This window comes from Falco naumanni, chromosome 3 (genome assembly GCF_017639655.2).
Source record: "Falco naumanni isolate bFalNau1 chromosome 3, bFalNau1.pat, whole genome shotgun sequence".
NCBI classification, from domain to species: domain Eukaryota; kingdom Metazoa; phylum Chordata; class Aves; order Falconiformes; family Falconidae; genus Falco; species Falco naumanni.
The window spans coordinates 85414282-85439940 of record NC_054056.1 but is presented as its reverse complement, the minus strand read 5'-3'; the positions used below and the strand labels follow the sequence as shown (position 1 = coordinate 85439940).

At 39.3% G+C, this 25659-nt stretch overlaps 2 protein-coding genes across 10 annotated transcripts; both read left to right on the top strand.

Annotated features, from left to right (window-relative positions):
- The first annotated feature begins 43 nt into the window (after positions 1-43).
- Positions 44-13230, top strand: ZFAND1 (zinc finger AN1-type containing 1). Of its 7 annotated transcripts, none has more exons than XM_040586403.1 (9): positions 52-178; positions 582-685; positions 1362-1404; positions 3329-3368; positions 3716-3843; positions 3929-4020; positions 4833-4957; positions 8819-8974; positions 9125-13227. In XM_040586403.1, the coding sequence occupies exons 5-9, from the start codon at positions 3737-3739 to the stop codon at positions 9293-9295; spliced, it is 651 nt and encodes a 216-aa protein (XP_040442337.1). In that variant the 5' UTR covers positions 52-178; positions 582-685; positions 1362-1404; positions 3329-3368; positions 3716-3736; the 3' UTR covers positions 9296-13227. The 7 variants fall into 7 exon arrangements, with proteins under 7 accessions (XP_040442334.1, XP_040442340.1, XP_040442338.1 ...); XM_040586402.1 differs by having other exon boundaries at positions 444-685; XM_040586400.1 differs by lacking the exon at positions 582-685 and having other exon boundaries at positions 44-178; positions 9125-13224.
- Positions 13231-13716: 486 nt separating this feature from the next.
- On the top strand, positions 13717-23920 carry IMPA1 (inositol monophosphatase 1). Of its 3 annotated transcripts, XM_040587082.1 has the most exons (10): positions 13717-13795; positions 14211-14274; positions 15550-15631; positions 16811-16944; positions 18883-18987; positions 20290-20335; positions 20476-20584; positions 21321-21429; positions 22880-23031; positions 23467-23920. In XM_040587082.1, the coding sequence occupies exons 3-10, from the start codon at positions 15569-15571 to the stop codon at positions 23583-23585; spliced, it is 837 nt and encodes a 278-aa protein (XP_040443016.1). In that variant the 5' UTR covers positions 13717-13795; positions 14211-14274; positions 15550-15568; the 3' UTR covers positions 23586-23920. The 3 variants fall into 3 exon arrangements, with proteins under 3 accessions (XP_040443016.1, XP_040443017.1, XP_040443015.1); XM_040587083.1 differs by lacking the exons at positions 13717-13795; positions 14211-14274 and adding an exon at positions 14102-14126; XM_040587081.1 differs by lacking the exon at positions 13717-13795 and having other exon boundaries at positions 14133-14274.
- The last annotated feature ends 1739 nt before the right edge of the window (positions 23921-25659 follow it).

Below are 25659 nucleotides of genomic sequence, written 5' to 3'. Positions count from 1 at the left end.
AGCGGCCCCGCCCCGCGCCCGCGGCACGCTCCGACGGCCCTCGCACGCCGAGCCCCCGGTTTCCCCGCCCCCCCGGTTTCCCCGCCCCCCCGCGCCCTCCGCGCTTTTGGCGAGGCCGGGGAAATGGCGGAGCTGGAGCTGGGGCAGCACTGCGGGGTGGCGGAGTGCCGCCAGCTTGGTAAGGCAGGGCGCGCCTGGCCCGCCCCCGGCACGGTCGCGGAGACAGGCCCCGGCCTGCCGCGGGGCGCCGCTGGCGGAAGCGGGTATGGGGGGCCGGGGGCGGGCTCTGGGGCGGGCGGCGGCGGAACCGGGAGGGGCCGGACCGGTGGCGGCGGCGGGGGGCCCGCGGGGCGGCCTCCGTGCTGCCGCAGCCCTGCGCTGTCCATTGCCACGGCCTGTCGCCTCAGTGGTGTGGCCGGGTGGTTAATCCCCTGCTTTGCCAGCTGTTGTTACCCGGCTTTCCCTTCCTTCGCCCTTGCTTGCTCTCGCTGATCTGAGGAAATTATGTTAATGAAAATGAGAGAGGCAGCAAAATCGCTTGTACTGAAGGCTTTCTGATGGGACCACTTGGTCTGACATAGACGAAGTGACCGAGATCTCTGTGAGCTGGCCTAGGTAGTCCAGTTGCATGGTGGTCCATTAAGACCAAACCTGAAGGATGGAGAAACGGAGTAATGGCCTGGAGGTGGGTGTTTGCTGCTGTTGGTGATGTGGTTGAGTTCAGCAGACAGTGAAGTGATTTTATCTGTAAGAATTGATGCAGTAGGTGGGGGATGTATGCAGAGACTTAATAAGTGTGTGCAATTTAAATTGCGCAAGGACAGTATGTATGATACGAAGGACAGAGAGGAAGGAGTGGTGTGTTCAGGACTTGTAAATGGAGGAGATGCTGGCCTTCTGGAAGGTATAACGTCTCCTCCAGCTGGCAACCCATATAATGAAAATGTAAATTGCCCACTGCTTCAGCAGTCAGTAAATAATATTCTGAGTGGTCTCACAATAAATTCAATTTTTTAACATAACTTTTAAGTTTGATGACTAGCCAAATGTTCTGGTTTCCCAATCTGATACTGAAAAAAATGTCATTTAAAGCATACTTCCAACTTCTGGAATGTATATAAAAACAATTTACGTATTTACATGCTTTTCAGTAATACCAACTAGGGGAGTTAACAGTGTAACTGTGTTACAAAAGCCACTTTTAGGTACTGTGTAGATGGAGGGGTAGAGATTTTTTACCGTGTAAAGGCACCCGCCCCATGATGTATGTAAGCAAAAGCTAATCATGTAAAATTAAGCTAGAAAGTATTAGCAAAACAATAAGCATGTCGCCTATCTGAAAACAAACCTTTTTGTTTCAGATTTTCTCCCCTTTGTATGTGATGGCTGTTCAGGTGTCTTTTGGTAAGTTCATAGAATCCTAGAGTATCTCAAGTTGGAAGGGACCCATAATGACCAAGTCCAACTCCCTGCTCCTTGCAGAACTACCTAAAACTAAACCATATGACTAAGAGCATCGTCCAGATGCTCTTTGAACATTGATGGGCTTGGTGCCATGACCACATCCCTGGGGAGCCTGTTCTAGAAACCAACCACCCTCTTGGTGAAAAACCATTTCCTAATGTCCAGTCAGAACTTCCCCTGACGCAGCTTCATTCCATTTCCTCGGGTCCTATTGCTGCTTTCCAGACAGATCAGCACCTCCCCCTTTTCTGCCCCCTTTGAGGAAGTTGTAGGCTGTGATGAGGTCGCCCCTCAGCATTCAGTTTTCCAAGCTGAACAAACCAGATTACCTCAGCTGCTCCTCACAAGTCTTGCCCTGGAGGCCTTTCACCATCTTTGTCGCACTCCTCTGGAGACATTCTAATAGTTTGATCTCCTTCATACATTGAGGTGCCTAAAACTGCACTCAGTACCTGAGGTGGGACCACACCTGTGTGGTGTTGTGTGGGACAATCACCTCCCTCAACCAGCTAGCTTTGCTGTGCTTGATACACCCCAGGACACAGTTGGCTGTTTTGGCTGCCAGGGCACACTGTTGACTCATTGAAGTTACCATCAACCAAAATCCCCAGATCTCTTTTCTGCAGGGCTGTTTTCCAGCCTCTTATCCCTCACTTTATATGTATAACCAGGATTATGCCATCACAGGTGGAGAATCCTGCACTTGATTTTGTTGTATTTCGTATGGTTAGTGACTTCCCAGCTCTCTAGTCTATCCAGACCGCTCTGTAAGGCCTCTCTACCCTCAAGGGAGTCCACAGCTCCTCCTAGTTTAGTGTCATTGGTAAACTTTATGTACATTCAATTCCTGCATCCAGATCATTTATAAAAACATTAAAGAGCACTGGCCCTAAAACTGAGCCCTGAGGAACCTCACAGGTGACTGGCCGCCAGCGTGATGTAACCCCATTTATTGTAATTCTGAGCCTGACCCACCAGCCAGTGGCTCACCCATCATATTACAGACTTGTCTTGCTGTGTGCTAGACATTTTGTCAGAAGGCTACTGTGAGAGTATCAAAAGCTTTACTAAAATCCAAAGCCGCCACATCTACTGGCTTTTCTAGGTCAACTAGATGGGTGACCTTGTTGTAAAAGGAAATTAAGTTGGGTTTCCTATAAGATCTCAGTGTGGCAGTTGTATAGACCTAAATGTTGTATAAAACATTCTGTGACTCAATTCAGATACATGTACTTGACAATAACTGTTCATTGAATTTACCACTTTTTTTCCCCAAGTGGTTGTTGCGGAGCTTTGAAATCAGTGGGATTGTCTTTAGAATGCAGGTAAATTATTATGGACTCTGTCTTGTACTGATTGGGGTAGGGAGTGAGGGGGTGTTAGATTTTTTTTCTGGTAGAAAAAAAAAATGAATTCTTCTTCCAAGATTCAAATCAGGGCCTGCACTTTGATTTATACTTCAGATTAGCAGAGGGCAGCTGAGATAAACTCATAGGCTGAGGGCAGATTTCACTTTCCATATGTTAGAAATCTTCAAGGGATTTCTACTGTTGTGGAAAGTGATTCAAAATCCATTAAAACAGACAAACTCCAGTTGCTTTGAGCTAAATTCTTAAGCATGCTAATATTCTTATTGTCTTGAAATGGTTTGTTATTTTGGGGCATAAGTTTTACATGGCAAGAATATGATCGATCCATTCAAGACATGAAATGGTTAGAACAAATTTTGGACAAGATTATTTAATTGAAGTGTTCCCGTGATAAAACTTGTCAGATGACTTCAAACATGTAAATGTTTTCACATGCAGTTTTCTTCTCCTGAAATGTTGATAATGGTGTGATACTTTCTTCTTTTGCCATCAAGCCTTCAGCACAGGAGCCGGGATGCTCACGGGTGTTCTGAGGTAATCTAATAATATATGACTACCTTAAAATTAAGTGCAATTTAACTGTCTATTTTCAGATTAGATATATACATGCAGTATATAAGTATGAATTATTTATTTGAGAATGTGACAAGCCTAAAAAAATGAATCTACTCTTTTTCTGCCTGTCAGAAGTAAATTGATTTTGAGTAGGATGTTGGGATTTTTTCCTAACTGAGCTAAACTTAACCAGGACAAAAGTAGGAGAGAATAGCTGGACTAGTTTTGCCTATAGAACTTCAGAGTTCATGCAGTTCTTTTGAAAAGATGGGGTGGTGACTTGTATGTCTGTTTATTTACAGAAAATATTTTGTACTAATGCCTAGGTGAATATAAGAAACAATTCTATGAAACCAGACCAGCACAGATCTTACCCATGCTCATACAAGGACTGCAATGGAAAGGAGCTTTTGCCAGTTTTATGTCCCTACTGTGAAAAACATTTTTGTCTAAGGTGAGTGGAACAGTGTATCTAAACAACAATACTCACTCATTAGGGAATGGAAAAGGTAGTAAAACTGTTATGCTGTTGTTTACAGACACCGGCATCAATCAGACCATGAATGTGAGAGACTGGACACACCAAAACCTCGAATGGCTGCCACCCAGCAGCTAGTTAAAAATATTATAGGCAAGTACAGTGGGATATATATGCTACAATTTTCTTCAGAAGGCTGGTTGAGCTTGTGACCTCTTCTGAGGGTTCAGGATTGACCAAATAAGAAGGATGGGGATTCCTTGTTTAAATAGCCTTAAACTCACATGTCAGCATGTAATGCCATGCATCTAGACTGAGACAGGACAACAGCAGCATGTGTCTGTAAAGAGGATCTTTAAAGATTAAATAGGGCTCAGGTTTCTTTCAGAATTATAGTCTTGTTCTCATTCTACAAGTACTATAATGTACTGAATTGTACCTAACCATTATTATGTGCATATTAATTCATGAGAAAATAATGCAATTGTATTGTTTTGGGTGTGCATGCCAGCCTGCTGGGATTATACTTACACAACCAAGATGGCAAAAACCAATGTAATATTTTGCAGCTTTTAAACAAGCTCTAGGACAGCAAAGAGAATAAACAGCACTGCCTAACTGGACAGTGGAGTAATGTGTGGAAACGAGGACCTGAAACTGTTGCCATATGAATCCTGTGATTGCCACAGGTGTAGAAACTTCAGAATTTGTATCTATTTGGCTTTTGCAACCCATGTTTACCTCATGATAGTGTTCATCTGCTTTTCAGTGTAAATGAGTTCTGCTAGAACTGTAACAATTCCAGATATTCTTGACTAGGAGTACCTGATACCGTGGCCTCAGAAGGACATGAAAGGGATGGGAACCTTGAAGATATTTATAATGAGGAGCAATAAGCTAATTCCAAGATATGTACAGGGGACGGTCTGAATCATCACGCTAACAAGAATAATAATTGTTCTCAGATTCTAAAAAAAGTGAGGAATCAAAACGCAAAAAATGTAAAGGAGCAAAGAACAGTGAAACAGCAGCAAAAGTGGCATTAATGAAACTGAAAATGCATGCATGTGGGGACAAGTCCTTGCCTCAGGTCAGTGACACTTGTTTTCAATAATTGAATTCACAATGGAAATGGGAAGTTTTCTGAATTTCTTCAGCTAGTTCCCTCAGTTTCGTTTTGGATTTAATTCTTGGAGCCCACAATCATTTATATGTATATTTCAGCCTGCTTCCCAAAAGCAATCTCACTAATCTTATGTCTGTTATAAGGTGTCTGTATGGAATTTGGAGCAGTCAGGTTAAATCCCTTTATTTTATAGAAGAAGTGCCTGCCACATGGTTGTCACCCAGCACTGCAGGAACAGACAAGTTCTTTTGGGGATCCCTGGCAGAATGATAATGGCACTAAGTTGTAGTTATAATTAAAGCTTTATTAACAGAATTTGATGATAGGCATAGCATAGAAATTTATGATCAGAGTAGCACACCATTTTTATAATCAGAATTGGTGTAGCACAATTTTATAAGTAGCATAGCACAAAATTTTATAGCATAACTTAGCTTGTGGTTCCTAATCACCTGGAGCCTCTGTAGTTTGGGTCCAGTCAATACTCGGCTTGCAGTAGCAGTATCACAGTCATCAACTAGACTTAAAACATGTAAAAGAATGTGAGTCACTCACTCGGTCCTTGGAGGAAACAGATGACAGTGAAGGTGTCCCTGGCCACCAGGTGATCACAGGTTTTGCAGGCCAGCAGCAGTTCTGGTCCAAGATCCACTTAGGGCTTGTAATTGCTCGATTTTATGGACAGTGTGCTGTGTGCTGCTATGCTCCCCTGTTCTGTGATGCAGTCATCACTATCAGGTTGGCCAGGTGCCTGGGACCTTCAAGGCTAATAAGGAGGGGAGTGGTCAGCCTGGCACCCAGGGACCTTGAGGCTGATACAGAAGGGGAGAAGAAGTCTGTCTGGTGTGCAGGACCTTCGGGGCCGTCAGGAGAGGGCGGGAGGGAACTGATACATGATCAGCTTGGTCACAGAGAATGTCTGTTTGCCATATAAAATGGTGTTAGTTATGCTAACCTTATCACCAAGGGGCCAGGAGCAGGGGGGTACCGGTCACACATGACAAACCCATCTCAAAAGGATGCTTTTCATGCTGGGTACCAAGAGGCTGCTGACAGACAGGACAAAGCTTGCACAAATCTGTACCAGTTAGATTGAACCTGTCTCATGTGAAACTGAGCTTTGTGTTTGGTGAAGCTCCGTTATTCTGCTGCTCAGATTTAGTAGCCATTTACTACATTTCTGGATGAGGTATGAAGGGTGAGGTCAGTTGTTCCTGCCTTTGGGTTGGAAAAGGGTTTTAACAGTTGCTTTATGTTTCTTTCAGCCTTTAATTTCTTTGATTCATGAAGTACTTCACTGATTCCTTGTTGTTTTTCACTACCATGACCAGTCAGACCTGATGTTCAAGTCTTTTCCACATATCAGGATTACACCGGGTTTAGAAACACCTTGATTCTTTCCTCTAGGGTTTCACTTTGGATCTGTATTTATGCATCCTCTTAAAAGACCTGTATTTCAATTACTTTTCACCACATTGTTATGTTGGAACACACCAAGTTTAGGCCTTCCATATTGATTTTATAATACTGAAAACATTCTATGTGATACTCTTATTGTTAGGTCTTATCTTTGTAAAGTATATTTAATTACTGTTTTTAAAACAACTACAGCTATTCCATTACTGAGTCCTCTTATGAATTTCTGTTTTTATACTTTGTCAAGCTTAAAATTAGATAATTCTGCTTAGGCAGAAGTCATAATACAAAGACCTGCTTGTAGCATTTTTCACAGATAGTACCACTTAAATAAATATGTTCTGGAGGGAAAGTGATTAATTTCAAACATTGTGGAACATAATTTAGAAGATCCACCCTCAATATATGTAGGAAATTTTTTTAAAAGTTGCTTCCTAATTCCAAAGCCAGTAAACTCTAAAAGATGTAGCACAAATTACTGTATGCTAATTTCTCTGACTATTCATTTTCTCATTTGGATATTAATTGTTTAATCATCTAGAATAGTGACAATTCTAACACTGGTAAATTAAGCCTGTTAACCTTCAGCACCTCTATTTAAATTGCTTCCTAGACTCCTCCTAGCCTTCTTCTGCCCAGCTTGTTCCAGTTTGATGACAGATTTTTTTGAATGTGAAGTTTCTGGAATGCCTCTTGGGCACATTAGTTCTCTTATCACTATATAGAGAAGATTAACACATTTTTCTTGGAGGTGCAGAGCAGAAGGACAGGGGGCAATGAGCACAAGCTGCAACATGTGAAATTCCATTTAGATAATAGGAAGAAAAATCACAATGAGGGTGGTCAGACATTCAAACAAGCTTCTCTGAAAATTTTTGGAATCTACATCTTTGGGATGTTCAAAACTTGATTGAATCTGACCTGGAGCAACATGATCTACCTTTATAGTTAGGTCCAGCTTTACATTTCCCTCTGCTTTGAGCATGGTTATGGACCATGTGACACCAACAGTACTTTCTGAGCTTTCTTATTCTATGATCAGGAAAATCAGACTATCTTAGAAATATCTTTTCTCTGACCTCTTTGTTCAGATTCTTTTGGTGTCAGACTTGATATGGGTTACCCGACTTGATATGGGTTACCCCTCTTGATACTGACCAGCTCAAAACTGGAGGGCCATGCTGCAAAACAGCATTACTTATTGTGTCCGTGACTCACTGGTATTTTCCTAGATATGGCACAGAAATTCCTGGAGGCATATCCCATAGTTAGGGATGCAAAGTAAAATGAGCTGTTTTGTGAATTAAGTTCTAGTGAACTGGTGGGAGACTGTCTCATCATCCTTAGAACTGGAGGAGCAACCGTAGGAAGGTGCCAGGGCACTGATGGCAGCTGAGTGATGTTAGCGTGTGTCCATAATAGCACGGCCATTGTGTTAGCTGTTTTACAAGTTGTGGTCATTTACATTTAAGCAAGATTCAGGTCCTGTTTCCCTTGCCCCTTTGTAATATTCCTGGGTGTTAAAGATTTTCCGGTGTGTGGAGAGCACTCTCAAGTTTTGAGGAAAATGCACAGGATGAAATTCAGACTCAGTTTTATGAACGTAGCTGGGGGAAGGGTAGTTCCATATTTTTCTAGGGAAGGCATAAGTAAGTCCTTTAAAAAGAAGACTTCTGTCTTGTTTGATAGGATAGTATCTGGTTTAGACTCAGCAAGGGCAGCCTTAACTGATGAATAAACTAGTCCTGCTTGCTGCATGTCTTCTCTTGAATGTCAAGAAGAAATAAACCTGAAGAAGGGATTGTCCCAATCCTGTTCCAAATCTCTGGCTCACAGGTTACTCCTGACATTTCTTAGCAAATGTTTCAGTCTAGTACATATTGAAAGAGTGTTCAGTACATAAAAGGATGAAAAACAGGATAAAGGATTAGCTGGCCAGAACCAGAGTGTTGGTTTGTGAAGCAGGCATTTCTAGTACGATTAATTGTTCTAACTGCCTTTGTATTCCAATACGAGACATTATACTGCTGCCAAAAGCCACCACTGCTTATTTAAACTCACCTTTTTCTCCCCAGAGCAGTTGTCATTGTCTAGTAAACCCAAGACAGACACCTCTTCATGTCTGTTTATATATAAATAGTCTAGTTGTAGGACTCCGGTGAGAGATGTTCTCTGCTCCTTTCTGAACTTACTGTGCTTCATATATGTGCCTGTAGCTGGAGGAGATTGGACTTGATCTCAGTCATTTATATTCTGCAGTAAAATCAGGCCTTGGTCCTGATGGAATACAACAAGTTTCAGTTGGTAATTCTGGGGCTGAAGTGTAAGTTTTTAACTGAGAAACTATTAGATATGTATGACTGGAATTATGTGTTTCTTCTGTGACTAATTTTTTATTTGTTTTTCTAGACAGAGAGAATTTACTTTCAAGTATTTTTACCAAAGGGGAACAAAGAGAAAAGCAAGCCTATGTTCTTTTGCAGTAAGTGGAGTATTGGCAAAGTAGTAGATTTTGCAGCTTCCTTAGCAAGCCTTAAAAATGACAACAACAAATCAACATCCCAGGTAAATCAGTAATAATAACAAACGTTTTCCAGGTTGTTGGGTTTTGATTTGGGTTGGGGTTTTTTTACGCTTTTTTCCCTCCTCCACCCCACTTCTTGCATCTCAGATAGGGATATCTTAATGTTAATTTCTGTGCTGTTTGTCTTGCAGAAACTGAGATTATGCCATACTGCCTCTGGAGAAGCCTTGCCATTTGAGCACACATTGGAAACATGGCTATCTGATAAAGACTGTCCATTATACAATGGTGGAAATATAATTCTGGAGTATCTTGATAATGATGTTCTAATTATAGAAGATACAGAGTCGTACTTTAGTTAGTAAATTATGACAAACAAAAAAAAAATTTTTAGAAGTGTGGTGTTCAAACCAAGTCCAGTTTTATTTTACAATTGCTGGTATGCCAGAATCTGTCCTCAGTTGTAGAGACACAGTTCCCATCAATTTCTCTGTTGCTTGACTGACAGAACTATGTCCAGAAAGGAAAACTAGTTATTATAACAATTAATGTTACAGATATTCACTTTCTAGAATAAATGCTTGCGTTATTTAGCTATATAATTCAGTAATGTTTTCTTAAACTTTTTTTTTGTGTAAATGATGGGAAAAGTATGTATTAATAAATAATGAAAATGTAAACTTGCAATGTATCAGTTCTCTGAAGGAAGGAAACACATTACACTGTTCTAGCATCTTTTCTACATCTACAAGAACAGAGTTCACTGAGTTTGGAATCCAGCACTGTCCATGCCCCAGGTCCACATTTTCTTCTCTCCACATAATAGTTTCTACTGCTCCATGATTCTGTGCAGTGTGAATGAACTACTGAGGCAAACCTCTTCATGGGAAACTAAACAGACTAGCAAGATTCTCAGATGCAGTTGGCTGCAGCATGTAAGGTGTGATCCATTGCTACTGAAATGACCTAGTCACTCATAGCAATTAGGGCGCAGCATTCAGATGGGGGAGAAATCTGTCTCCCACAGCCTGACTCACTTATAGATCAGAGTGACTCACCTTTCAACAAATTTGAAAAGAGAAGAGCTACCTTTCTTTTTTCAGATGTGGGGCCCTTTCTTTTAGGCAACTATCTTCATGTGCTGTTCTCACATACACAAGGATGTGCCAGCTTGTATGCACGTTGTGGATGTTCTCAGTAATTCCTGGAGATGTAACTGGGCCACAGGGAGACTGAATGTCTACATTGTTCAAAAATGTTCACATGATGCATTATAGGGATGTTGTCCTGCCATTACAGGACATACATAGAAGTGGGGAGCAACATTATGGGGACAGCAGGGGACATAAGGCTAAGGAATATTTTTATTTCTGTGGGAAATGGAGCTTTGGTCTGGAGAGCTGACATGAGGCAGAGAGGTGTACTCAGACCTGCAAGTGGAGATGGACACCTGCAGCCATCTGAGAATTCACAAATACGGATTTGGTGTGTTGGTTCGTTCTGTTACCATGTTCACCAACAGAAAAACTCCAGGTTTTTCTCTAGTACGTGATTGCCTTAAGGGAACCATTGTCCACTGGCTGTAATGCTGGATTCTGGTTCATTGGTACCAGTTTGAAAACAGCCAGCCATGAATGACATAGCCATTCTAGGCACAGCTGTAATAAAAACCCATAAAGCACAGTGTAAGAGGAGTCTGCCTAGCATCTTTTTCAAAGGTAGTCTCCATTCACAGAACAGTAATGCGGTCTTGTTCAAGTGGCTGTAAGTTATCATGGTATTTGGTACTACCAAGTAGTATACCTTTGTAACAGCAGTATCTGTAGGATTATTATCCATTGACTGGACTTGCATAAAAACATCTCAGTAAGCAAGTCACTGTTACTTGTTCTTATTTTGCTGTACAGTACTCCTTACTGTAGTTGTAACATGACTTGGGTATTGACAAATTATTTTACTGGATCTGGTATGGATGCCACAAAGAGGAAGGTGCTTCTGGATTCCATGAAGGAAAGGGTCTTTAGTGGCTGGATATTACAGAAATCTTTGTTTCCTGGCAGCAGGAAGTACACAGGCATTTCTCCACTTTCCCCTGCCTCTCTCCACCTGTTTGTCATCTCACTTTCCACTGCAAGAGGAACAGTTCCCTTTCCCCTTGTTATTTCTTTTCCTCCCTTTCCTCTACAATTTTTTATTCATTTTCTTTGTATCTTAGGCAGCTGTGGTAAGGAATATACAATGAGAGGCCAACTATCATTGTGGGACAAGTGAGTCAGGGAAGAGCCCTGAGCTGAACCTGCTCCCCATGTTGCTGAAGCAAGTGGAAGATGCTGCAGAGCAGGGTGGTGGGTTTTTTCAGCAGAAAATCCTCATTCTCTACTTACTCCCTTGCTTTTGCCCCTTATTTTTCTGCCCTAGCAGTTGCAGGCAAAATAATTAAAATAACATTCTTTTGTGGGTAGAGAGAAGATAGACTTTGAATGGAGAAAGTAAAACCTTTGGGGAGATCTCAAAGGTTTTACCAGGAACGTTGCTTTCATCAACCGCCAGTAATTGCTAAGGGCTTGCTGCCTGTAAATGACAGCACAAAACCCACAAGTCACAGTTGATAAGACTCCAAAAAGTTTTCACATTCACTTTCATCTTATTCCAGGAATGTGCGATTGTACACAGCAGCTCATTCCACTTGGTTTTCAGAAACTGAGAAGCAAAGCCAAATTAAGCTAGTCTGACAGATAAATAATTGAGAGGTGAGAACTCTGTCCTAATCATCAACTCTAGGAACAAAAGCAGAAACTTTCCCAGAGCATCAGTATCTTGCCTAGGCTAGAATGGCTCACATTTTAGCTGTTTACACTCTAGTGTATACAATTTTTTGTTTTTCTAAAGCTTATTATCTTAGCATATTTTAATAAGGAAAGTTAAACAACTGGATTTGAAAAGAAAAAAACGAACACAGAAAAAACACTTTGGAGGAGCCATCTGACATTTGAAACCATTGTTAATTTCACAGGCTTGTGTTTAGAAGTTGCTGAACTGTTCCACTTCAGTTAGTAAACAAAATGTTAAACTCACTTCTAGTAGAAGAAAATGCATGCAAAGTTACCTAAGTGAGAAGAATAATTTGTCAAAATAAATACTTCATGATTTCATAGTAAATAGTACTTTCAGCTGAACTATTAAAATAGGTGAATGTCAAACTTTTTGATTGTTATATCTATACAGTAATTTCAGAGAATGCACAAGGTCAAGGGTTTGTGAACATTTTACCTCTGACAATGCTCTTGGTAGCAGCTCCTGGCCTTGTCCCAATTCAAATACTGCTACAAAATTCCCTGGCATGTATTTGTGATATATGTAACACAGTTTGGAAAGGGTTATATTAACTTCAAAGCTCAATTTTGCTTGGATATGTGACCTGTTAGATCAGCTGGGTGATGCTGTAGCAAACAAGAAATAATAAATCACACCAAGAAAACAGGCAGTAATCTCTCATGCTTTTATATTCATCAGTTTCCTTTTGTGTGTCTGTTTAGAAAAGTATGTGCCCTGGAGCGTCATCAGTCTGGTTTGAAGACTTTTATCAATAGATCACACTTGTTCATCATGCTTATCTGGTGTCAAATAAAAATACATCTCCTTGCCACCCAGTTCTCCTCTTAGTAGCCTCTTAAATGAAATACAAAATTTCCTTTCAGCTGGAATGGAAATTGTGGTTTGGATCAGAGCAATTCTTACACTTAGGAGGAGAGAATTTCAGCCATTTCTGTTTGTTTCACTTCTGCTGATTTTAGAATCAACACAGAATTTGAAATCCCCGTATAAAGCCTGTAAAGCACTTGCTGTAATGTTAAGTATATTATTAATAATGTCAAAGAAGCCATTTTCCATAATACTGGTGCAGTCCAATATAGCTTATTCTGAGGCATGTTTGGCAGTTTGCCTCAACAAAAACTGAATCAGAGCCAAAGTGCCTCTTTTCAATTGGATGTATGCTCTTAGTATAGCCTTGTAGAGAATGACTTGCAAAATAATTAATAAAAAAACCCTTATCATCTCCGCAGTTCTTTAATGACTGAATATTTAAAAAAACAGGCGTATATGTCTATTTCTGTTCACAAAATGGGAAGGAGGAAACATGAAAAGGCACAGTTCCTTTGCCTCAAACAACAGCACTGCTGGGAGTGGAAACTGTACCTTCACTGGTGTGGTAAGGACTGAATTAGCCCCATTTGGCCTTGGAACAAGCGCCTCGTTGTGGGTTGGACTGGCATTGGGGAAACAGGGTGAGGCTGCTTATTCTGGTGATATAGATATTTTATGATCATTTTAAGTCATAAAGCGAACAACCGTTACTCTCGTTTCGTATGTTAATTAGCTTATCGGTCCTTTGCCTGGAATGTGGTGGTCTTGCAAGTTTGCAGCTAATTCATGTCCTTGTCGGCCATCCAGTTTTCTTTAGCAAGGAGATTTAGTGCTCCCTCTAGATAACATTGGAATGTTTCTCATCCTTTTTATAAATAGCCCCTTTTGTTAGAGGAAGAACAGACTCTTTCATAAGTTATTTCCTTAAAACTATATGGTTACGTGACCAATCACCACACCTACACTCCTTGAGGAAGCATATACAATCACAATCGATGTTTATTGTCCCTATTTCGCACCGTTTCTTCATATGACAATTATTAAGAAGATACCGACACTGAAGCCTAATTTCAACATCTTTAGTATTACCTTAACCATCGGCCGGCGCAGGCGCAGGCGCCCCGGCCGGAGGAGGCGGGGTAGCGGCTCCAGCCCGGGCGCCTGCGCAGTGGCGCGGCTGCGCCTCGGCGAGGGGGAGCCGGCGGCGGGCGGGAAGGGTGAGCCAGCTCGTACTCCTCCAGCCGCCATTTCGGGGTGCTGGGGGGAGGGGGGGGGGTGCGCTGCTGCCTGGGGGCTGTGTGGCCCAGCGGCCCCGCGGTGGCGGGGCCCTACAGCCGCCGGGCGGGGCGTGAGGTGCGCTCGCCTCGGGCGGGCGGTGCGGTGCGGTGCGGCCCCCTCGGCCCGGCGCGCACGCCGCTGCTGCGAGTGCGGGCCCGCAGCGCGGGGGGCGGCGCCTGGCGGGGCACCCGCGGGGGACTGAACTTAAACTGGGGACGGGGGGGGAGAGGCACTTCTTCCAGTCGGTGTAGGCGCTGGTATTTAACCAGAGTACGTGTTCTGGAGTTACCGTGTTGGTGAGGTTTTAAATGTAAATGTTTGTTTTGTTTTTCTTCTTCTCCTTTGCTACGTGAGGCTGTGCCGTGGTGCTGGATGTCGGTGTGCTTGAGGTTCCGCTAATACTGCCGGGCTTTTACGGGTAACAGTAACTTTATCTACTACTATTATACGCAGTTTTTTTCTTGACAGATTATTTCTGGGTTTATATAACTAACAGAACCTCTGCTTTAAAGGCTATGATAAGTAAAGAACATTATCAACGTAACTGAAGCATCATACTCTTCACATTGTAGCCAGCTTTTCTAGGCATCTCTGCCTGTTCAGGAGGAAGGCTGAAGGAGGCAAGGACCATTAGATCAGGGTCATTGGACTGGGCACTCGTGGATCATGTTAATTGCACAGGGTTTTTTTATACTAGTTCAGTGCTGATTTTTTAATGATCGTTTATCTCTAATTTTTGTCAGTCTGCAAGTGTTACAAAACTGTTACCCAGGTCATTGCTTAAAGACTGAATCACTTAAGTAGGAAATACCCAGAAGGCTTCTGAAAGGGCTAGGGCAGAAAAATGAAACGGACTTCCAAAATTCAAAATGCTGTTGTGTCATGGAATAAATTTGTGGTCTCTTTGGGGGTGCAGCAGAAATAATGTATGATGTGCTGATCTGTATCTCACGTTGCTCATGAAAGTAGAGATCCATAGAAGGTAACATTGCTTTGTAATACCTAAGAATATAGGAGACACTTTGAAATGACTGTGGGATCTTGTAACTTTCTCATGTAGAATGAAAACCTTTTCCGTATTTGTGTTTGGAATAAACCCCAAGAACAAAGCATGGAGGATTAAAATACAGAAAGGATAGATTTTGGGTTTAAGATTTTAATCTTCTAATTTAAGATATTCAGAGTAATGTAAACCGTACTTAAAAATAGACTAAGCTGTATGCCACCAGTTTCTGCAATAAATTACAGTGAAGATTCTAGTGTTTTTAAACAAAAAGGCTCCGAGCTGTACATTGTATTTGAGAATGTGCCTGTGTGTAACAACACTGTTACTTTTCAGAGCCTTTATGTACACTGGGGTCAGTGTCTAAATGTGGAGTCTTTTATATGCATATATCATTCAAGGCTGAGGCTCTGTACTTGTTAATGTTTTTATGTTGCATCTTTCTGATAATCACAGAATTGGGGGGCGGGGGCAGAAATCTGGTAACTTAGGCCAAGCTTATAATGTTTTTTAAGTTATCTTGTTTCAGAGTAAGGGATAGGACAAAATTCCATATTCTAGCAAGGAAAAAACAGTGCAGTCCAGAACAGGGGGAGTAGAAAATCAGAATTTGTGAAAATAAAAAATAAAATTGAAAAAAAAAGAAGATAAAGCCATAATAATTTTTGTGTTAATCTCTCTTTTTGGTAGGCTGGATATCTAAGGAAAAATGGCAGATCCTTGGCAGGAATGTATGGATTATGCAGTTGCTTTAGCAAGGAAAGCTGGGGAGGTAACTATAAACTATTTATAAATGATATTATTTATTGAGTCTAATATGTATGTAGCTTTTGAAGGAGTTTAGTGGTGGATATTCTTCTGAGGAGTGTTTTGTCAAAAACATAAATTGGCAGAATCATTCAGTGATGTTCAGGATTGGAGTGTCTTTCATGTTTACAGCTTAGTTAATTTAAGAAAACAACTTTGCACTTCTCTTTGGATCAGAGTCTGATTAGAGACTTAAGAGGTATCTTTTATTCCTTAAATTTGATTAAAAAAAGAAAATATTCTGATTTGTGGTAAACAAAGAGCATGTCAGTTTCCCCCCTTAAGCTGCACCTGTCTGCCTTACAGTTGTACTACCTGAAGGCTGTTGACAGTCTTCCTTGCGAACACATCGATGTTATATAGTGGTTTGTTGTTGGCACAAGGTACCGGGACATGTTCTCTTTGTGAAGACTGCTTTACTTCTGTAAATAAGAAACATCCCTTGCAGTGGCGGTACTTTGCCCGTTTGTGATCCAAGATGGCTTAGAACAAGGAAGAGTTTGCACATCTTGGCAGAGCCTCTGCATAAGAGTGGTTACCAAATGTTCGGTTCTTGGTAGTTCTGCTTGGTACATTTGAATGCTATTGCAGCCAGGCAAGATGGTACATGTACTAATTCTGTCCCCTGCAGCTGCAAAGTCTGCAGAACATTGTCCTTCAATGACCTCATTAAAGTCTTACCTCAGAAAATCTTTCTAAGTTACAGTAAAACAATTCTGTGGGCTGTGAGGCATGGATTTTTGCTTAGGCCGGTTCTGGTAGTTTGAATATCATAAATGCAGCATTTGTCTAAAAGTAGCTGGCTTAAGCTCAGTCATAAGTGTTTCATTCAGCTCTGGTATTTAAATTTATAAATCTAAAACCTGCCCTAAGAAAATAGACCTCAGTTTCATGTACCAGTGGATATTGTAGTACTTAGATTTAAGGTCATGTAAAAGTTTGTGCTGAGTAGGGACTGAAGATACATGCAAGGGTAAGCTTCAGCTGCTGCAGTTAAATCCAGGTTTTGTCACTGTTTGTGTTTTGTATGTACGGTATAGAAAATTACAGTAAAAATTATGCTCAGATTGTTGGGAAAACTTATATTTTTCGTACTGTTGATGAAGATAGATTTTTTTTTTCTTTTTGTTTTGTTTGTGAGCAGATAATCCGTGAAGCACTCAAAGAAGAAATATCTGTTATGACTAAAAGCTCACCAGTAGATCTAGTGACAGAAACTGATCAAAAAGTAGAAAACTTCATTATTTCTTTGATAAAAGAAAAGTATCCTTCTCACAGGTATGACTTCTCAATACATTTTTGATAGAAAAAGGGAGAAGAGGCTGGAAGAAGAAGATGGAAAGTTAATGATTTTGCTTTGTAAAATTTCATTACTATTGGCATGCCTTCAAGTTACAGAATTCTCCCTTACTCTCAATATGTTCAGTTTTTCAGAGTAGCAACATGTTGAAGTTTTGTCCAGGGCTGTAGTAACAAAAGAAGGTGTCCTCAGGATCTACTGACATGAGTTTAGCCTTGCCTAGGGGTTGTGCTGAAGGTCACTTCCAGCTGAGCCAGCTGTAAATAACTTCTTGTTTACTTGTGTTGGAGAATCAGAGGTGGCTCCAACATACCCAGAACCCAAATTTCTTGTCTGGTGTTGGCTGTTGAAACGAGCATGCATTTGCTGTCTGTGCTGGATGGGTCCTGCGGTACCAAGCGTACCTTTGGCAAATCTCATACAGCTTAAGAACATCAAACCCTCTTAAAAGAAGATAGGATCTTCTGATTCTGCGTAACTGAAAGTTTGTCATACAAAATACGGATTATTTTTTTTTAATTATCTGTCCCTTTTTTTCTTCTTCCTGCCCCTCGCGCCCCGCCCCCCCCCCCCCCCCCCCGATAAAGTTGTTCTTGAAGGGTGAACTGTATGTGTTTTACTTACATGAGACATTCTTTCCTATTTTGACATAGTAGCTCAAGTTTAATACAGTTTCCTTAAAGAGGGTGTGCTCACTTTTCTTGCATTTTCTTGGAGATTTTCTTATTGTAGCTGTATATGTGAAATGTAATAAATATGTTTATAACTGGAACAACTGAGGTGATGCAAAATGCCAGTAACCTAACCAAATTAGTGTAAGTATACAGACCTGTGGAATGACCTTGAAAGAACAGTTTCTGTCACATTAATAAACATTTTAGAGTACTTTAGCATCTTTTTAATTAGATAATTGATACTGGTGTTGAATTTCTCTTTCTAATGAATTACTCATCCACCTCAATAGCTATTCAGTCGCTTTCTTTGTGAAGATTTGCTGCTTTGTTGAAACATGATATTTCTTTCTGAGCAATCATTTTCACTTCCATAGTTAATCATGTAACTCCTAATCAATATTAAAGGGACCTTATTGTTTACTCTCAGCATTTCTCTTCATTTTACATGTTTGTGGGGGAAGGCATGTGTTTAATGCATACTTTTCATAGGTTGAGTAATATGCGATAAATTTAACAACATAGAAGAGAATTCCACCCACTTAGACTCATCCCAATAATTTTGCAGTTCAAAACAAATATTTTCACAAGCAGCAAAAATTGTGATATTTGGGTTCCTGTAGCACTGTGCCTTGTGTATCTCTTGGGTTTCTTATTATGGTTGAGTGTGCACTCTACTGTACTCTTCAGGAGGGGCTCTGGTTTGGGTTTTATCCCTTTTCCATGTCACCATTTTGTAACCCTTGTAAAATTAAACAGTTTTAAGACTTTCTGTCATATTTGAGTTGAAATCAGACTACAAATTTAACAGTTACTGTAGTGGTCTAACCAGGTGCATATGACCACAAAGGCTTTCTTGCTAAAAAGTAGTGCTTTATAGCACAAATGAACGGAAAGGTAGAAATAGCTACAAGTATTCTGACCAAAATTTGATGCTGTTACTGGAAAAAATGTTGAAAACTTCAAGGTTCTGAATGCTAAATTCCAGTAATCAATATTAAAACACATAAATTTCTTTTCCTCATGTACTGTGCTTATTTCTGACATCATAAATATTGATGCAAGGTTGCTCAGATGTGGTTGATGCTTTCCGAATAGATTGTGTATTTCTTAGCTTTTACGTATGATCACTGGTGGTATGAAAACCTGCATCTTGTTTTAAGAATTTTAATTTCAAGGACAGTGGTGTAATTCAGACATTTTTAACAATATCTTTGTATCTTTTAAATGTATTTGCTACTCTAGCTTCATCGGAGAAGAATCTGTTGCAGCTGGAGAGGGCAGCATTTTGACAGATAACCCTACATGGATTATAGACCCTATCGACGGAACTACCAACTTCGTACACAGGTCTACCTTTCATTTTGTTATGTTAGCAACTTCAAATGATTATCTTTTTTCTTCAGTTCCGTGAAAGTAAGGGTTTTTTCACTTTTAAATGGCTTTGAAAGAGATATTATGAACTTGTTAATAGTTATAAATTGTTACTGCATTTACTGAGAACCATTGGGCATTTTTTGTAATCTTTTTTTGTATTTCTGTAAGTATTACAATAGCTCTGTAACCAACAGCAGTTGGTCCATGAGAGGCTCATACTATATAGCAGGGGTCAGCAGCATTTGGCGCAGGTGCCAAAGATAGGTGGGCAGATGTTAACAGCAAAGCAAGAGGACTCAGAGTTAGGAGTTGCAGTAATTTCAGGGAGGTGGTAACAGCACCAAGTCCAGATTTCTAAGAAATTTCAAATTCATTAAGATCTAGGAGCTGCTACCATGAAATAAAGCAGAATATCACCAGTAACTGTCTAGTGATATTTTGCCCGAGGATGAGGAGGATACTTTCAGTGTAATGCTGACTGCCTATTCCTTCTGTCTTTGAAACATGATAGATTTTAACCCTGACGAGTTTTTCTGAGATTACTTGATTCCAGCTGTGAAATAACTGCCACTGTGTGCACCATGGCTTTAAACAGCTGGTGAATCATGCTAAATAATGTGTTCAAAAAGCTCAAAGAAAAGAACCATTTTGCTGTTTTTTACAGAATTAAAAATCTGTCTTTTTTGCAGATAGTAATTAAAGCAAAAGTTTGGGAACTTCAAGTTTGGAAGAGTAAAAAATAATTAAAAAATTGATTGGTTGATCATTAAAAACTTAGCCTGAGATGCATTTCACCATGTTCTCTGTCCTCCCACTGGTTCACTCTTCCCCCTGCATTCTTCCTTCTCACTTTGATATCTGTCTGTCTTTGTTGCTTGGGGGGAGAGGTGACTGGCTTCTTTGATGAGACCATTTTGGCCAGCTTGTTCCTTCTGAGAAAGCCTCTGTGCTACTAACCTTGCTTGTATTCTTTGGCTATAAGATGACAGTCCCAAAGCTGGTAACAACTGTAACAGGGGTGACAGTCTCTAAGCTGTAACAGGCTTAGTTTCAGTGTGTGGAAAAGTTTGTATTTTAAATAGTAATTAGTGTTGTTGGATCTGTTTTCATAGTAAATTGTACAAATTCCAGAAAACTGGTATTTTCTGTATAGTCCAGGTTTCTTTCTGAAACGTATGTTACATTTAACTGAACGTTGTTTTTATTAAGCGTAAGCATGGTAATGAAAGAAGCATAGAATCTTACTATAAATTAGTGAAATGTTTTGTTTTGTAGGTTTCCATTTGTGGCAGTTTCAATTGGCTTTGTTGTAAACAAAAAGGTATACTTTTTATTACTTAATATCTAATCAATCAAAAACAAATTAATTCCTTGTTGCTAGTTATAACTAAGGTCTATATTTTCACAGTAAATAGGAAGAAAGGGAAAAAAACCTCAAGGTACCTTTACTTTTTCTTGCAGATAGAATTTGGAATTGTGTATAGTTGTGTAGAAGACAAGATGTATACTGCCAGAAAAGGAAAAGGTGCATTCTGCAATGGTCAAAAACTTCAAGTATCGGGCCAAGAGGGTAAGTTGAACCGCGTGCTTATTTCTGGTAATTACATTTATTTTGCAAATGAGGCATCAACAGTTTTAGACCTGGATATAGTCCTGTTTCTTGGCTCATAGAGCCATTTCATGGCTTTGTTTTGCAAAGAGGCTTTTTTGGGCCATGGGTTGTTCAGTTTTGAGGAACAGCTTTTATGTTTTCTTTGATGCATATAACATGCTTGTGATCTTTACAAAATCAGGACTCTGCAACTGAGGATTTTATTCTTTTGTGTGTTGGGGGTGTGTGTTTGTTTTTAATTGCCTGTATATCTGCAGTCTGTCTGTGATTGTTCTTTAGAGTCTGTAGCAAATCTACCAAACAAGGCAGCTTCTTTCAGGTGTGAACTAGTGGTTTAAATCAGTATCACTCTTCTATACTTATTTATTATGTAAAGTAAAAACCACCATTAAGGTGAGACCTTTAAAGATCTGCGGACTGTTATAATTCTGATAGCAATAGAACTTTATTTAGTAACTACATCGATTAATGTATATACATAATTAAAGCAGATCTGCTTTGTTTGCTGTATTATATTTTTTCCTGACATTTTCCATGTAAGAACAGATTTTTATACACCCAATATATGTCATATTCATATTTAAATACCTTACTTTTATTCAGTCTGGTAAGAAAGCAATGAAGTAAACTCTGCTAATTACTGTTGTTATATAAGTTGTACTGTTGGAAACGTGAGTTTTTGTTTCTTTTCCAGACATTACAAAGTCCCTTTTGGTAACAGAATTGGGATCCAATCGTGATCCAGAGACTATAAAAATAATTCTTTCTAACATGGAAAGACTTCTCAGTATTCCCATTCATGGGTAAGATGCTTCCTAATTTTTAAATTTACTGATAGTGTTAATGTTGTAAATATGATCATTTTTAGGAAGGATTGGTTGCATGATATTGGACACTTTAAATGTGAAATACGATTTAAAAGTTTTTGTCTAGTAGCTTCTAAGTATGTTTAACTTTTTCAAGCTGGGACATGTACAAGAGAGCCCTAACAATAACAAGTATTGAGAAGCAAAGCATGTTTGGTGTTGTAGAACTGAAAAGTATTGTATTTTACTAGTTACAAAAATGAAAGAATTTTGTGTGTGTCCACCCCCTGAAACACATAAGGAGTAAAACTGGATAAACAGAAGCTACATGACATTTCTTTTACCTGTAGTAATGAAAATCGTTGTGGTTTCTTTAATGTTAGAAGGCAAAAGTAGATCTCCCTTTCCCCTTTCAACACCACACAATTTTTTCTGAATTTGTCCCAAGTAGTTGAAATTGTCCGTAACCTGTTCTTACTGTGGTTACATTGCCTGGTTCCTGTCCTCCAGATAAGCCAAAGCCTACATTTCTGCAAGCCATTTTACATCTAAAGGTGGTTTCACTAGGCAGTGTTTTATTACTCAACCGTACTCATGTTTCTGATCTAAAACGGGTTGTAGTTTTATGCTGAGGTTTTCAGGATTCTCGTTTTGACACCTAAGGTGGAGAATTTTTTTCTGCTTTCCAAAAGTCAACTGATGTCACTAAAGAATGTATGTTGAATTGTAAGTAGGGAGTACATTTTAGATATGTTGTCAGTTCAACTTTGGTATTTTATTTGTAAACAGTAAATTGATATTGGGATTGATTTAAGTTGCTTCTTGCAGTAACTTTGCTGCTATTGGTTACAAGTTAATGTACATTTTACTGATAATTGAAATAACTACAGTTATTTGTACAAGTCACACTAAGTGCATCAACATTTCCAAAAGAAAGTGGAATTTGTAACACAAGGGTTTTTATAAAGTTATCCAGACCGAATTCATGCTGTGTAATTTATTTTTTTGATTACGGCTGTTAGGGTTTTTTTCAAGTCAGAGATACTTACTGAGTATCATCAGAGGAACTGAAGTTCATTGCTGAGAACCGTGTACACTCTAATTCTTGTATTCGAAAAGCAAAGTAGAATATCTGTTATTTTTTCATTGGTGGGTATCTTCCCTAATATGTTTTAGTTTAAGAAGTTGTTTAATATGTGTTTTCACTCTTAAGACAGAATTCTTTAGTGGAATTGGTAAATGTAATTTCTGGAAATTTGCTGTATTTGGAGAGTTCTTCAAGCTACTCAAGCAAAACTTCATACCCAATTTTTTATTTGTTTCACTGCAGCATTCCACCACATTTTGTCTAGCTCAGTTCGCTTTGCATATGATGCTTCTGTGTTCTCTGTGCAGTGTACACAGTACAAACTGTTCTCAATTAAAAAAACAACTATGTCTCCTTTAGGATTAGAGCTGTTGGTACAGCAGCTGTGAACATGTGCCTTGTGGCAACCGGTGGAGCTGATGCCTATTACGAAATGGGGATTCACTGCTGGGATATGGCAGGGGCTGGAATCATTATTACTGAAGCAGGCGGAGTACTGCTAGATGTATCAGGTAAATACTCAGGCATTCATGGAACTCTTTTGTCCTTACAAGTAACTAGTTGGGAAGAAAAAATAGCTGAAATGAGAAGGCAAAGAGGTCTTTCAACCCTCCTTCAAAGTTACCACTACTGAACAGAGTTCCCACCCAGTTAATAGACAGTCAGTTGCATGTTCTTGAGCTACAAGGCAAACTTTGTTTGCTTTACTTTACTCCTATGGCTGAGCATCTGGAAAAGTTAAAAAAGGCAGTAAACATACACTGAACAGAATTCAAATGTAGCTCATACAAGGTACCTGTTGTGTTAAATGCATTTATATCCAGGGGCGAAATTTGGTCCTAAGTAGGAATGTATAATTTACACTTGATTTTTTGAATGCTCATTTTCTTACCAACTTTTAATTTTCTCCAGATAAAGGTAGTTACTTTGCTTGCTTTGATTTCTAGGTGGACCATTTGATTTGATGTCTCGAAGAATAATTGCAGCAAGTAGTCGAGCTATAGGAGAGAGAATAGCCAAAGCACTTCAAATAATTCCTCTGAAAAGGGATGATGCAACTAACTGAATACCAAAACTTCACCTTAAATGTAATTATATAATGTTGTCTCATACTCCCATGTGTTGGTTGTTCTACACCTCGAATGTGATAAAAAGATAGATTAGTAGGTGATAGTCTTTCAGTACTGGTGTGACTACTAAATAGTGTTTTGAGATTGGACCAATATTCTAAGTAAGCTTTTACTGTTAAGTATTTTATTTAACATCACAATTACACAGATATCTCTAAAAAGAAGCAAATATATACAGGTAATATTTTAAAGTTTTGTGTTACACTGGAAGGCATAGCAAGAGACTGTTTGATGTATAGATAAATAAAAATCTCTAGTTGACAAAACAAAATTCACTGTCTTAACACCACATCGTTGTATCGATCCTGAACCCCAAAAGACAAAGGCATTACTATTGATCCAGTCCATCTCATCTGTTTTCTTTGATGTCACCAGTTTATCCATTTCCTTCCTTTGTTACAGGTTTTTGTAGAGGTAACTGATACATTTGCAAATTTTTTTTAGTTGCTTGTAATTTTGGCTCTGATTTAAAGCCTTCATTACTTATCTGTCATTGGTTTTGTAGTCAGCATTGTAGCTTTCTTACAGTAGATAAACACAATCTCTTCTTTAGCCCTTTATGTGGCCAGTATCCGTGTAAGTTCCTTACAGTTGGCAAAAATTAAAATAGTTACTGTGCCAGAAAATATGTGCATCTCCCAGAAATAAGTTCTGAGCACACCTTCTATCACTAGTTGATTTACCATAATTTAAAATGAAGTATGATTTGCATTTGACCATTCTGATCAGCTGGTACTAGGTCCTCTTATTCTTGGCAGTTATAATTCCTGTTAATTTTGCGTGGGTTTCTCCGTGAATGAGTGTGTTTCAAAGTCTAAGGAATCATTAAAATCCAAGAGAGTTTTCAGTAACTCAGCTGATAAAAGAATAAGCACATAGTCCAGATGTTTTACATCATCTTCTGTAAGTTATAAAAGCAGCGACCAACCAGGATCAGGTTTCCATTGTGTTATGGAGTGTACAGGCACAAAAGAAGATACGTATCTAAACGTATCTTTATAAATCTAAGAAACAGTAGTAATCTCGTTCTTGTTGTCAGTTGTTCTAAACTTTGAAAACTATACTGGTTCTTTGAATTTTTGTGTATGAGTGTTAAAAGTATCAGTACACTGTTCAAATAATTAATGCACTTTAAAAAAAAAGATTTAACTTAAATCAGTTTTTAGACTCATTTTTCAGTGTCTAAAGTTTCCTAAAGAAAGTTGTATCATTCATGATCCAGTGAAGACAGCAATGCTTTGAAAAAACCTGACTTTTGTACTGCTGTCCCACTATTTTTAATTTGGAGAATGGTGTTCTCTGCCTTGATGTTTCAACAGATCTCTTATTATAAATTTCAGTCTTTTATATGAGTTTATTTTTGCATATTTTGCAGAAATATTTAATTTGAAGTTGTATATGATGCCAGATGATCAATGTTAATGAGATCAGCCTGCTATTTAAAGGTCTTGTCAAAAAAACAGACTTAATTTTGCTTTTTAAATTCCAGTTGACAAGGATAGAAACTTTTTGAGCATTTCAATGTAACTTTGTTGCTGTAAATGATGAGGGATCGTCATTATTTCTTGAGAAGTGTCTCCTGTACCATTTCTGTGGCTTTTGTATAACAAATTCTGTGTAACTTCTAAAAACTGATTTATTTGTGAAATAGAAACATGTCTAAAAAATATTTGAGATGGGAGAACACATTCAAAATAAATATGTTGTAGCAGCAGCAGCTTCAGGTGTGTGTTTCCTTTCTTAATATTCATCATTACAGTGCTGGGTCCCAACAAGCTGGAATTGTGGGCTTCAGACTTTCTCTGCATTGAACGCTTTTTCTTCTTGGCCTCTGAAGTGCATAGATCATAAACTGTTGTGCCTTTAGATAAGTGGGATTATTTATATACCTGCAATAGGTTTTTAGAGTGAATATTCCAACATCTTCCAGTGAGATCGTGGTGCATTAGTCATGTGTGACCTCAGAGCTCAAACTTTATGAACTGTCTTGCCTGTGATTTGTTTTGGAGG